This window comes from Bicyclus anynana, chromosome 26, assembly GCF_947172395.1.
Source record: "Bicyclus anynana chromosome 26, ilBicAnyn1.1, whole genome shotgun sequence".
Lineage (NCBI taxonomy): Eukaryota > Metazoa > Arthropoda > Insecta > Lepidoptera > Nymphalidae > Bicyclus > Bicyclus anynana.
In genome coordinates, this window is record NC_069108.1 from 7,946,952 (window position 1) to 7,961,297 (window position 14,346).

Consider the following 14,346-nt stretch of genomic DNA (forward strand, 5'->3'; position numbering starts at 1 on the left):
AAGAATTTTTCAAATCGGACCAGTAGTTCCTGAGATTAGCGCGTTCAATCAAACAAATAAACAAACTCTTCAGCTTTATAATATTAGTATAGATAGTATATTTGCATTCGGCAGCACCACTGCCGTGTGCCGTACGCTCTATCTGCCTATTATTCTTTAATCCGTGCCCTAAGTTCAAAGTTTCAGTACTTTCATTCAGTCATAGCATCGATCAAGATAACACGCATTAGACGGTTCATTGCGCAGTGAGTGGTCAGTCAGACAAACACAAGCATCATGTGGGGAGGAGTAAGTTGTTTACCTGTTGTTGATTTCATCATCATCATCATCATCATCATAATCATCTTCGTTATTAGCCGATGGACGTCCACAGATTTTATTATTTAAAGTTATGGTCAGGGATCCGTAGAACATTTTTTACAACTGATTACGATCATCTCGATGAGACGATCAACATTTTTATTTACGAAAATTCTGGATTCTGGTAACTAACTGAGTTACCAGGAAGCAAATTAATCGTGAGCGGCTTTATCTGGATGAGATAATCAACATTTTTATTTACGAAAATTCTGGATTCTGGTAGCTAACTGAGTTACCAGCCAGCAGGAGTTTGACGGCCTCCGTGGCGCAGTGGTATGCGCGTTGGATTTACAAAACAGAGGTCCTGGGTTCGAACCCCTGCTGGACCGATTGACGTGACTTGCGTGTGATAGGAAAAATTAGTAAAACGTAATTAATACACAATCTCACTTAATTTGTTGCTTTCCGGAAAAAACATAAAAAACTGCCTATGAGTCACTTCAGAAATGACAAAAGTCAAAAATCTCTTTTCCCGGGTTAAGCGTGCGCCCAAAGATAAGTTCAAGTTAAGTGAGTTAGAAATATCCTACATAGATTAAGTTACTTTCATTTTATTTTAAGCACGCATTTTTGTTTCTTTTATGAGAAATCTCTATCTTTTATTTGAGCCCCCCAACTACAAGCTCGCTACGCCACTGGTCCGGGGTCGCCACTCCATCACCTTGGGACTCTTACGTCCATTGACTCATCAAACTGTGTTCCCTGCACATTGCCACTTCATCTGCGCGACTCATTGAGCTATGTCGGTGACATGGTTCTTCTGCGGATCTCTCAGACCAATTATAGAAGGACCTGTATCGCACTCATAGTCACGAACAAAATTGTCTGTCATTTTCTGAAGAAAACGAGCTTAGATTTGGTATATCTTATACTAAACTAGAAGTTTTTGCCCATTTTTTACATAATTCAAATACACAAAAAGGTATTTTTTACGGAGGTCTTTAACCGACGAACACGATTACAACTATTTAACATCGATTCTATAGAGACAGTTTTTATAATCGCATTAGATCGTTGATCATATACTTTGACAGAAAAGTAACGTCTAGCGAGGCAGGTCCTGTACAATAATTGGTGTGAGGCGGATCTCCTCATTTATGATTCAATCACTCAGGGATACTCCGAGCATAGCTCGCTCCATCGCCCGCTGTGTGACTCTAAATCTTATTATGAGTCCTTTAATCACTAACTATTTTATTAACCTTAGTTAAATTGTTATTTATAGCCAGGAAGCGGTGGAATTAGCATTGTTGACAACGACGGAGGTGGTGGAGTGAATATTGTAGACGGAAACGGAGGCGGCGGAGTCAACATTGTAGACGGAAACGGAGGCGGTGGAGTAAGCGTTGTAGACAACGACGGAGGCGGCGGAGTAAGCGTTGTAGATGGCGACGGAGGCGGTGGAGTAAGCGTTGTAGATGGCGACGGAGGCGGCGGAGTTAGTGTTGTAGATAGCGAAGGTGGAGTTTCTGTTGTAGGTTAGAACACAATGAAGTAATTTGTTGAATGCTGTGCTGTATTGTACTTTTACTTTAATTATAGTTTAATGAATAAGTAATAATTATTAATATTTTTGTTTTATTTCTTGTTAACGCCTGTCAAGGTGTTTGTAGCAATTCATGTTAGATTCACGTTACAATTTGCTACAAAATATTGACAGGCAAAAACTTGATTGTAAAAATCGACTACGTAAAAAAGTGGCTAAAACAGGTGGTGTGAACGTGGACAAAATCCAAAATTAATTTATTTCAAGTAGACTCAGTTTACAAGCACTTTTGACACGTCAGTTGACTATTTGTAAAGATTCTACCACCGGTTCAGAAGGCAGGTTCTGCTGAGAAGATACCGGCAAGAAACTCAACAGTTGCTCTTTTAAAAGTCATACAGTATTATAATTTACAATTGATGACAACATTACAATTTCTTATAGGTTTACTTCCTGTGTGAAGGTGGAAGCTGATCTCCAAGCGATTTATTTCAGATAGAAATCGATAAATGCATAAGTACAAAAATTGTTATGTTTTTAAACCATTTAAAAACATATGACTTTCTTGAATAATATTGAAAATTACTTTTTGGATACTAAGTTTTTGGATTTAAAGATACTTTTTCAATTTTGTATTTGTGACGGGTACTGTCGTGTTCCGAACGCTCCATCTGTATATTATTGATTAATCTGTGTTTACACGAATGTATCCAAAAAAAATATATTGACGGCCTCCGTGGCGCAGTAGTATACGCAGTGGACTTACAAGACGGAGGTCCTGGGTTCGATCCCCGGCTGGGCAGACTGAGATTTTCTTAATTTGTCCAGGTCTGGCTGGTGGGAGGCTTCGGTCGTGGCTAGTTACCACCCTATCGACAAAGACGTACCGCCAAGCGATTTAGCGTTCCGGTACGACGTCGTGTAGAAACCGAAAGGGGTGTGGATTTCATCCTCCTCCTAACAAGTTAGTCCGATTCCATCTTAGATTGCATCATCACTTACAATCAGGTGAGATTGTAGTCAAGGGCTAACTTGTAAAGAATAAAAAAAAAATTGAAACCTTGTCATCATCCCCAATATCCAAGTACAATCCAAGCATAGAGATAAATTTTTTTCCATTTCTTCGTACTTACCAATAAGTGAAAAACTCGGAGAGGTCCATACAATCGATGTCTCTTTTCCTCTCCAACTCTTCCGCTATCCCCGAGTCGACGTCTCCCTCACTCACTGTGCTCGAACTGTCCTCGGAGTCCGAACGAACACTCATTTCATTTAAAACTTCTTTCTTTTTTCTATGGTCAGAGTATCCGATATTAGATTTGCACTATTTCGTCGGTCAAACAATCCGAACAATTGGATTTGATTGCGTTAAATGTTGCTACTTTATAATTAAAGTTCCCCGCTTATTCTCTGTCTGTTTCTAAAATAGTTGTGTAATTTTCAGCCGATTTATAAAGATATAAAAATAAAAGCATTTTATTTCAGGGCGTACATAAGATTCAGCTAATTGTAGTAATAAACGTAGGTATATAAACAGTAATGACAATAGAGAAAATAATTAATATTAGGTTATTTCGTAAGTACTACTTGGTCGTAAGATTTATTGATTCGATTTTAGACCCTAAGATTTATTGATTGCATACAATTGATTAAATAATCACTGTATTTTTGTATCATGTAATTAAATGTGTGACACGCGGCATACAGCGCAATATTTATTTAATAAATTATAATGAGTAGTTTATTTATATCCTTGTCTTACGTGTGTTGAGTATTTTTGGCTCAGAATCACAGAATAAAGAATATCTAGAATGATTTTTTACAAGCAGCGTGGTGAAGCCGGTGAAACCCATAAAAAAACACGCGTCTCCTTGACATCTGCATATACAAACTCTTTTCATAATTTTTATTTCAAAATTGAACACCCATTATGTAAATTAATATAATAATCAATAATTACCAATAAAAATGACGTTTAATCCCCATCCGCAGGACTATAACGTCGTACTCACGCTTTTTACTTAAAATAAAAATACAAAAGTTATTCAATATTTTATTTTGAACACTGTCAAACTGCCTCAATCCGCGAAAGCGCGATCCGCGTTGAGTTTCTTGACGGTTTATAATAATAGTCAACTGACGTATCAAAAGTGCTTGTAAACTGAGTCTACTTAAAATAAATAAATTTAGAATTTTTGAATTTTTTTGAAGAAAATTGCCATGGTAAAAGAGGTACAACTAACATAAGATGTCTTTATATACATTTAAAGTAAAAATACTGTTATATTTATTATTTGAAGTCAAATAAATAAATATTACTCAGGTACTTTCGAATTATTTCCGAAAGAAAGTGCTCCAAGCGAGGATTTTGCAAGTTCTATTATTTATTCGCGTCTTGATATCGATCAATCCAGTGAACCGGGAAGTGGTCGCCCCAGATCGTTGTAATGGTGTCATTATAAATAGTGGTGTGATCCAAATGTCACGGGACCGGCCGGCGTGCCAGCGCTGATGCGGGCGCAGGCATGCAGGCGCGCCGGGCGGCGGGGCTTGTGCATCTGATGTAACTTAGACAGTACCCGCTGGCGGGCACAAGGTCTTCTACTAGTGTAAGTAGAAAAAAGATGGTCAATTTCAAGCCAGGTATGTGAACCAGCAGGGTCATTATGTATCTCCAAATATGTATGTATGTACCATTCAAGTAATCAGTCACCACATCGTTTTTCATCGTATTTTCGTTTTTGCAATCATCTAACATTGTGTTTTTAACGAAATGGCACAATAATCATAATTTTACGTAAAGTAACATTTAGTCTAGTGGTAGTAGCAGGTAGTAACGTTGATTTAACGAATTTATATTTACGTAATTTTGTTGAAACATTCATGTTAGATTAGTTAGTAGATGATATTTAGATTTTTAAAATGCACACAACTGAAAAGTTCGAGGTGCATACCCTGGACCGGATTCGAACCCACACCATCCGGAATCAGAGGCAGAGGTCATATCCACTGGTCTATCACGGCGCACCCGCCTTTGTACTACCTGTTTATTGTTGCATTTCTTTCAGACTATAAATATTACTCTCGTTAAAATAAAACGAGATATAGAAAATAGTTTATTAATTTATGTTTTATTATTTTAGTCTCTGTACACAGACCAGGCCTAGGTATACAAATTTGGACCAATAAAGTTTAAAATCACCCGAAACTTGTAGTTAAGAAATAACCACTGATCCAATGGATCTACGAAAGGAGGTCAGAACCGTTGTCACATTTTTATATAAACGGCCCCAAGGCTGTATTTAATCTGTGCAATTAAAATTAATATATTATAATTGATCCAACATTGATAAATGTGTGTCAAATCGTCTGTACATTCTTTCCCCGCGACGTGCGCTAAGCGTTGTATTGATGTAATGCCAAATTCACCAGCTGTTTCGCTCACAACGGTCGATGACAGACCGCGGGCGGACAAAGCGGTGTTGTAATTACTACGTGGTCACTTTTACGTAGCGGCCAAGTTTTCCTTTTGTTATTTTGTTATCAACCCATATTCCGCTCACTGCTGAGCTCGAGTCTCCTCTCAGAATGAGAGGAGTTAGGCTAATTGTCAACCACGCTGGCCCGATGCGGATTGGCAGACTTCACACTCGCAGAGAATTAGAAAATTCTCTGGTATGCAGGTTTCCTCACGATGTTTTCCTTTACCGTTTGAGACACGTGATATTTAATTTCTGAAAATGCACACAACATAAAAGTAGGAGGTGGGCTATCACAGCTGTTTTGTTTGTTATATAAGGCTAGTAATTACACATATTTGCAAATGCAAATGAACAGAAAAATAAGGATTTTATGAAAAAAAATACAAAAGAAAATCTTAACCTGAAATTACTAAGATTTCCTGTGTGCATTTTTCGCCATCTTGAAAAAATTGTTGAATCCAAAGATTTTATACTATTAGTTAAGTTACGGGCCTACAAAATCACCGCAAAAAGTGATCCTAATTTTGCTATTCCACTGAGCGCACACATGCACAGTTTTGTGCTTACTTAGGTGTACCTAAGTAAGCACAAAACTGTGCATGTGTAAATGCACTCGTATAATTATAGGTTTTACACTTTCTGAACACACCATTGATAGTGTAGACAATATTTGTTTAAATAACAATGCGAATAAATTAAATTAAGGTGATTAGTCGCTTGTGGCAATGATATTTTATACTAAATAGTATAAAATATTGGTTGAATCTAGCTTTTTTTTTAAATAATAAGGTTCTCCGTTGAGATACGACCATTTCGACCATTACATTTTTGTGCTCTTTCTGTTTTAATTCAGTTTCCTTTACACTTTTCATTTAACCTATCGTTTATCGTTCGTATTCTCCGGGACTCACACGATAGCATTCAAAACATCTATTATTTTGCTTTGGTTATGTTAACGTGACAGACGAAACGCGTTTGTGCGTATAAACTTGAAGGAGCGTTATCACTGCGGAAAACACACATTTTTATAACCCACTTTAAAAAAAGGAGGATGTTGACAGGTAAAACATAATATGATGTTATTGTTCGCTTTTTAGTTTAGTCGTACAAAATTCATTTCTTTCAAGTAGGCTTAGTTTACAAGCAGTTTTGAAACGTCAAGTTTGATTATTTGTAAAGACTCTACCACCGGTTGTGAAGACAGGTTCTGCTTAGAAGAGCAGGCAAGAAACGGCAAGCTTTAGGATATTGAGCGTGTTAAGACATCAATCTTGGTTTTATTTTGTACGTATATAGGCATATTGTACCTACAATATTTATGCAATAATACCTACAAGAAAAATGTAAAAAGTTACCTATTTTAAAAATCAGCTGATAATTAACATACATACGGATATATGCGATAGATTCTACCAACTTCCAAAAATATTCCAAAAAATGGGGTAACTTTTAAAAGTGACAACACTAATACGCACACAAGCACAATAAAGTAAACAAACAAAGGAACGATTTCAAATTAGGAATCGATCACTTAAAAAATTATGTCACGTCAAATTTAAAAAAACAAACAGGTCATAAACAATTTTAAATTTAGAATCACTTTGTATTTAGACGAAAAAATAAATCGAGTCGAATTATTTTTGTTGATGTCAATAAATGTTTGTTTTCATTGGAACGCAATTAACTTGAAACACTTTTTTTTTGTTCGCGCGTTAGTTTGTTAGCGTCCGGTCGCAAACTGGTGTACTTTATCCGATCTACATAGACTTGGCACATGGGATGAATGGAGTCGAAATAGATCTTGTTTGTCCCCAGGAGGGTTATGTTTTGTATTTTGTGTATGTCCATATTTCTCGTTCTAAGCCAAACTTCAAGTGTAGGTACTACCCGGCACCGGCCCGAAGTAAATTTTAGACTGGAGCGAAATCCAAATATGGCGCCTCTCCTGTTTGCTCATATTAATATATACCTATACCAATACTGAGTACAAAGTTGGTATGTATGGAACGCGAAGATCTGGATCTTCATCATACTTTGGACTTCTAGAGTGACCAATTGAAAATCAGGCCTGCGCATTCTATTCGCGCCTCTCAACCATCTCTTCGTTAAATATATAGACAATCGAAAAAAGAAATTTCTTTTATTTTTCTTTACCATTTAGGCGTCCTTTAGGATTTGGTGCCTGGAGTCTCTCCAGGCGCCAAATTCTACCAAATCTATCTCTCTGGAGCTCTGTCCCAAAATTTTGCTGCTGCAATAATTCACCGCAATTTTCTCTAGGTTGCCTCCAAATTCACTGAGTGAATTTAGAGATAATTTGGCGTAACTATACCATCTGACTTTGAGACCCATGGATTAAGGACGGGCCTCAAAAATATTGTCACGAGTTTTTTTTTTTAATGTTAGATTACTTTCGAGTTTACGGGCTAGGTCTTGCGGAGGACTGTGGCATTTAGCCAGCTCTGTCATATTATAGTTACTCCACTCCCTATATGTCATCTAGTTTCTCCGTATTCATTCTACCACATACCTAACGGCGCGATGGATATTGGCATCCATATATTGTTGACATCCACTCAACTTACAGAAGAGTTTTGCTTCCACGTTATCAACTAATACAGCTAAACTAAAATACCCTATCACATGACATTCACTATTGACAGCTCACGTGATCAAGTCATTGATCGTATCTGTCATTCCCATACGTTTTGTAAGTTTTCGAAGCGTTAGCGTTTGTAGAAAGAAAATCGACGTCCCACATGGCTACATGCTCTGCCCGCCTAGCCAAGAGGCATGTCGATTCTCTTTCTACGATCGCTAACGCTCCGAAAACTAACAAAATGTATGGGGAAGACAGATCTTGATCACGTGACCTGTCGATAGCAAATGTCATTTCCATACATTTTGTTAGTTTTCGAAGCGTTAGCGTTTGTAGAAAGATAATCGACGTTCCACATGGCTACAGGCCGTGACGTATGTTTTGTGTACCCAAGACAAGTGTGATTAAGCGTCTTCGTCTTCTTCTAAGATCTTCTTCTTGTTCTTTCTTCTAAGATCTTGTCATTGCTTTCCAATGTAAGCGCAAGCCAATTTAATAAATTCAAAGCTTATTCAAGTCAAATGGCCCACTTTAGGCCCATGGTCAACAGATGGTAAAATTTTCAATGCTATGTCTGACAAATTGGTCCATGCGTCAGGTGACCAAAGGTTAAGCCTCGCTATCCAGCTGGGTAATAGCGCTAGTGTATTGGGTACCTTGCCTCTGGGTGAACAATTAGATGGTGTGTATTTATTATAATTATTTTATTTATTATAAATTTTAAATTTAATATACTGTGTAATTCTTATTTGTAAATAGATTTACTTGTCCAGAAATAAAAGCCTCAAAATCATAGTCAAGATTTGGACAATAACATTTTGCTTCTGCCCCACGACTTCTCTGTCCGGCGAAGCAACGCTGCGTGCGTCTATTCTTATAACGAGTGCATCGCTGTAAGTGCATATTAATTGTGTAGACATTTTGAGAGCGCGCGCAGTGCCATCAGAGGATTAACCTATCATATATTTTAAAATAAAACATTGCACGTAATGATCCCGCCACAATAAGCTCTACAATCTCACCTGGTGGTAAGTGATGATGCAATCTTGGATGGAAGCGCGATAACTTGTTAGGAGGATGAAAATCCACACTCCTTTCGATTTCGACATCGTCGCTTAATCGCTTGGCGGTACGTCTTTGCCGGTAGGGTGGTAACCAGCCAGACCTGGACCAAGACACCGTACTGAAACGCTTGATGGTACGTCTTTGCCGGTAGGGTGGTAACTAACCACGGCCGAAGCCTCCCACCAGCCAGACCTGGACCTGACCTGACCTGACCTGACCTGGACCTGAATTAAGAAAATCTCAATCGGCCCAGCCGGGGATCGAACCCAGAACATCCGTATTGTAAATCCACCGCTCATACCACTGCGCCACGGAGGTCGTCTTAGCATCAAATAACTACACTTTCCTATTGTATTCATTCTAAAAAAACGGCTTACAACTAATTAAAGCAAAAAGTGTCGTTACAACTTTTGGTCTTAATTTTTTCCGTCCAGCCCCCTTTCACAACGCGCGATAAAGAACTTCCAACAATCTGTAAATAATTATTGCGTAATTATAAAATCTCGAGGGAAACTGAGTCAACTCCTGGACTATAAAGGATAATTCCTGTACCTACTGTATAAAAAAAAAACATTCATACAGCCTAACGTAGAACCTCCTCCTTTTTTAAAGTCGGTTAAAAATCTAATGATACATTTGAAATGCAGACATTTTTCTTGCCACCTTCACCATTCTTTTTCGTCTTAGGATAGTTCTAAGCATAACATACCTACAGTTTCCTATTCATTATAAAAAAACTGTTGATTTTGTAAATAACAATTTTCCCAATGAAACATTAAACTCTCTCTCATCTTCCACAATTCCTTCTATGTCTTTAAAAACAAGTTGCATGACCATTTTAAACTCCATAATAATTAAATTGTTCTATTATTAGTAAGATTTAGTTTAATGTTAATGTTTTTTCATAATATTTATTCTTTTTGTTTTGTATAATCTACCTACCTAGTAAATTAATTTAAAAATTGTATTTAATTAAGTTAAGTTTTCTTCTTTATGCTATTGTTTTAAAATTGTATACTATTTTATTAATTTTAAATTAGGTAATAATTAATTTTGACATTTAATCCATCCTATAAATTTGACATATTATAATTAGTTAAGTGTTGACATATAATTATATAAATGTTATGTGCGCCTATTGTTTATATGCATATCAGAACTCTTTAATATGTGTTATCTTATGTTTTAACGTTTAATATGTGTATTGTTGGCGTGCTTTATATAAATAAATAAAATAAAAATAAATAAACTGCGAATTGAAACGCAAGTTTTAACGATCCTATTTATAATGTGTTAAAAGACGCGACGCGCGAAAGACGCAACATTGAAAATCTAACTAGTAACTGGTTATTATTATGAAATTTTAACGACATAATAAATAGATTTTATAACACACGAGAAAACCCATAATAACTCAGTAGTTATATGTGATAGAAATATAAAATATAGCTTAAAGCACTCCCCGATAACGTAGCATTCTACTGGTGAAAGAATTTTTGAAACCGGATGAGTAGTTCCGAATATTACCCTTTACAAAGAATTGTTACAAACTTTACCTCTTTATAATTATTATTAGTATAGATTTGCTCAAATATTTCAACAATTTAGTTTTAGTCTTTAGTCTTTTCTTTCATCCATTTTTTTTTATTCCCTTTTCAATTAATTTTTTTTTAATTTGTTTGTAATAATTTTATATAAAGTGTTTAGGTACGTAGTAGTCTACTTTATAGTATTGTAATCTGTGGTTTCCGGAGCTGGTGTCATAGTTATAATTTTTATTTATATCACTAATATGATAATATGATTGTGTACTATGATGTTGTTTGTAAGCCCTCAATAAAATAAAATAAAATAAAATAAAAAATTTTAATATTGTATAGTTATTAGGATAAGTTAGCTTAAGTAATTAAGTTCCATATTGTATTCTTTCTCAATAAAAAAAATATATATTGTAATGTATCTCATTACGCATATGTGCCGTAATGTAAAATAAAATGCACATGTGCGGTAATGTAATATAAAACCTTTTTCATTCGTCTAAAAACGAACGGTTCCTTTTTTAAACTTTAGCAAAAAGTTTTTATGTCAGAAAAGTGCTCAACATTTTATGAAATTAACTTTGTGAGATAAAATATAATAAATAAACATTTAATTATTTCATTTTAATAATTTTTTATTTTTGTTTTTTTAATTTGTCATTTTAAAATTTTGACAATAAATAGCAATCATTTATCTGTAACAGATAAACAAAAATATTAATTTACTTTGTTAGTAATACTGGCTGTTTTTGGTGCATTCGTCTAAAAAAAAACAAACGCTGGTCTGCGCACTTCGTTATCTGTGCAAAAATGACAAGTGTATCAAAATGTCATGATGAAAAACAGGCAAAGATGCAAATTCATTTTCAGAAAGTGTGTTCAAAGTTTACTCGCAAATGTGTTATGTGCACTTTGATAATTACAGCCTCTACTTCCTTAATATAGCTCTCGCCTTCAGCTCGAGCTGCAATATCGCCTCATCATAACGTACCACTTATATCATAATGTACTATAAGAACAAAGTAATTAAATGATTCATGTTTCATAATAGTTAAATACATATACAGTACCTACACAATACGCAGTTCCTAATTATAACACATCGCATCACGCGTAAGCCAAAACTAATTATTGCTTTGCTTACCTATATACTACGTCGTTATAAACGTGTTATTTACTTGTTAATAACTAGCTGACGCCGCGCAGTTTCACCCGCGTGGTTACTGTTCCCGTAGGAATACGGGGATAATATATAGCCTATAGCCTTCCTCGATAAATGGGCTATCTAACACTGAAAGAATTAAGCTTTTTACATGTGGGTAGGAGTAAAACAACATCATTAACTTTTACTGCTCTTGTTTTATTTAAATATTATTTTTATTTTATAGTAAAAAAGTGTAAATGTTATAGTAAATTGTTCATCTAGTACCTGCACTGCCTGGCACATATAATTTACTGCACTACAGCAAGTATTCACAACAACATGGACCTGCACAGTCAGCTTAGTAAGAACATGGAGCAAATAATATCACAATTTAAATCACGGATGGATAACTTTGACACTGCACTTGAACAGTCCAAGTCTTCATGTAGCAAAGTCCACGATTTAGTTTCACTGAGTGCCGACTACACCATTTTCAAGGAGCTGATGTGGAAGACACTTGCTATGTTGCAGCAGCAAGTGCAACTACTAACAGCTGGTTTTGACAAGCATGAGATGCACTCTCGTAGAACAGTACTATTATTTCATGGTGTACCAGAGGATGACAGCGAGAACACCGAGAGTAAAATCTCCAGGCTGATTCATAATCACTTAAAGTTGCCCTGTATTGATGATGCCTGCATTGAGGCATGCCACCGGCTTGGTGTGAAGAAGGACAGACACCGTCCAATTTTAGTCCGTTTCTCTAATATGAAGCATAAATCGTCTGTTTGGAATGCAAAAACGGCTCTCAAAGGTTCCGGTGTTACTATGTCTGAATTTTTAACGAAGCCAAGACAGGAGACGTTCGTTGCAGCTCGGAAACATTTCGGCATCAAGAACTGCTGGTCGTCTGATGGTGTGATAATAGTCGCCCTCCCGGATAAAACTCGTACAAGAATGGTATCTTTGTCTGAACTACAGCAGATTATTAGTAAATATCCGCAAGATACTGCTTCTCAGGAACCTAAGCTATTAAGAACAACTCGGCGTGGTAATAAAAATACAGCCAAATAAAGTAGTCGGGCAATAGTAAGATGTCTGGATCTTATGTGGAGCACTATACACTGCCCAGATTGGCAAATAGCGTATATTTTTCTTGTGATGGCCGGTAGTTAAATTTATTTTTGTGAAAGCACAGTTTTATAAGGTATTTTATCACATTATCTGACAATAACTTTTCAGTCAATATTTTTATTTAACTTCGTTTATTTGATTGACAGTGACAACTGACATTTTTAACGTCATACCAAAACGCTGTCACAGTGACATGTAGGTCACGTTCTGAATCGGCAGTGTATAGCGCGGACTTTCTCAGTCTACGGTGTAAAGTGCGTTTGTCTTAACTCGTATAATTTATTATCAATTCTTTTACTTTGTGTTCGTAAGATTGCGTAAGATTGATATATATATTTGTTTTTTACATTATACTATTGTTATCCTGTGACTCTTGCCAGTCAGTGTAGGAAGTTTATGTTTTTTAATTAATTTGCAGTTTTGATTATTATTTTTTTTTTTTTTTTTTAAATAAGTAATAATATATAATTATTTATTTATAAGTATTTTATATTTTTTTAGTTTATTAGCTTATATTATATTATATATTTTATTAATAATGATAGATTTTACTGATATTATTAATGATGATTATTTTTCCTGTTCTTCTGACAACGAAGAGTTTCATAGTGCTGCCAGTAGTTTATCGTTCAATAGTGATTGTTCTACAGGTGCGCTGGATGCCAAACTGAAATCTCTCCTAGTAAATAATTCTCACTGTCTCAATTTTGCACACATTAACGCACAGAGTATTCCGGCACATTTTTCTGATCTTCTCGCATCTTTTAGTGACGTTCAGGTGGATGGAATTCTGATCTCTGAATCCTGGCTAAAACCTTCCCTTCCTACTTCTCTATACACCCTTCCAGGTTTTACACTAATTCGCAATGACAGAAACTGCAAACGCGGAGGAGGTGTATGCATGTACCTCAAAGATAACATCACTTTTACCGTGATCACTCAGTCGCCTAGTACTTACTCGGGGAACTTTGAGTACCTATTTATAGAAATTTCCTCTCATCATACCAAAGTTCTTCTTGGGGTTGTCTACAGTCCTTCTATGAATGTTAATTACTTTAATGAGTTCGATAATATACTCGACGATTTGAGCCCTTCCTATGAACACATAATTATCATGGGAGACTTAAATACTTGTTTATTGAAAAATGACCACCGATCTCTACAATTGAAGTCTATTATATCTTCAATGAACCTGAAAATTCTACCTCTTTCTGCTACTCATTTTTCCCCGCATTGCACTCCATCTCTACTGGACCTCATTGTTGTTTCCAAACCTGATAAAGTTCTTGTCCACGGTCAATTAACAGCTCCATTTTCTTACCATGACCTCCTTTTTTTAAGTTATAATTTATCATTACCTAGACGTAAAAGTAAGATTATTCTGCGACGGAATTACAAGGGGATTGATCTTGCCTCTTTTAATGATGATGTATCAAAACTCGACTGGTCACCTTTGTACAGTGCATCGTCTGTAGATGACAAGGTTGGAATACTTAGCTCGACTCTTATACGATTATTTGACTCACATGCACCTATTA

The 14,346-nt window shown here is 35.9% G+C and overlaps 2 protein-coding genes across 2 annotated transcripts in view; both read left to right on the forward strand.

The window, feature by feature from the left end:
* The window catches only part of LOC112051956 (uncharacterized PE-PGRS family protein PE_PGRS46-like), a 50,018-nt gene extending 48,149 nt beyond the window's left edge, over positions 1–1,869 (forward strand). The window contains exon 3 of the mRNA XM_052889810.1: positions 1,586–1,869. Within this exon, the coding sequence (XP_052745770.1) occupies positions 1,586–1,843 (258 nt within the window). The 3' untranslated portion in view covers positions 1,844–1,869. The remainder of the gene's footprint in view (positions 1–1,585) is intronic.
* Positions 1,870–11,860: 9,991 nt separating this feature from the next.
* On the forward strand, positions 11,861–13,050 carry LOC128199597 (uncharacterized). The gene has a single exon (XM_052889808.1). The coding sequence runs from the start codon at positions 12,014–12,016 to the stop codon at positions 12,746–12,748; it is 735 nt and encodes a 244-aa protein (XP_052745768.1). The 5' UTR covers positions 11,861–12,013; the 3' UTR covers positions 12,749–13,050.
* The last annotated feature ends 1,296 nt before the right edge of the window (positions 13,051–14,346 follow it).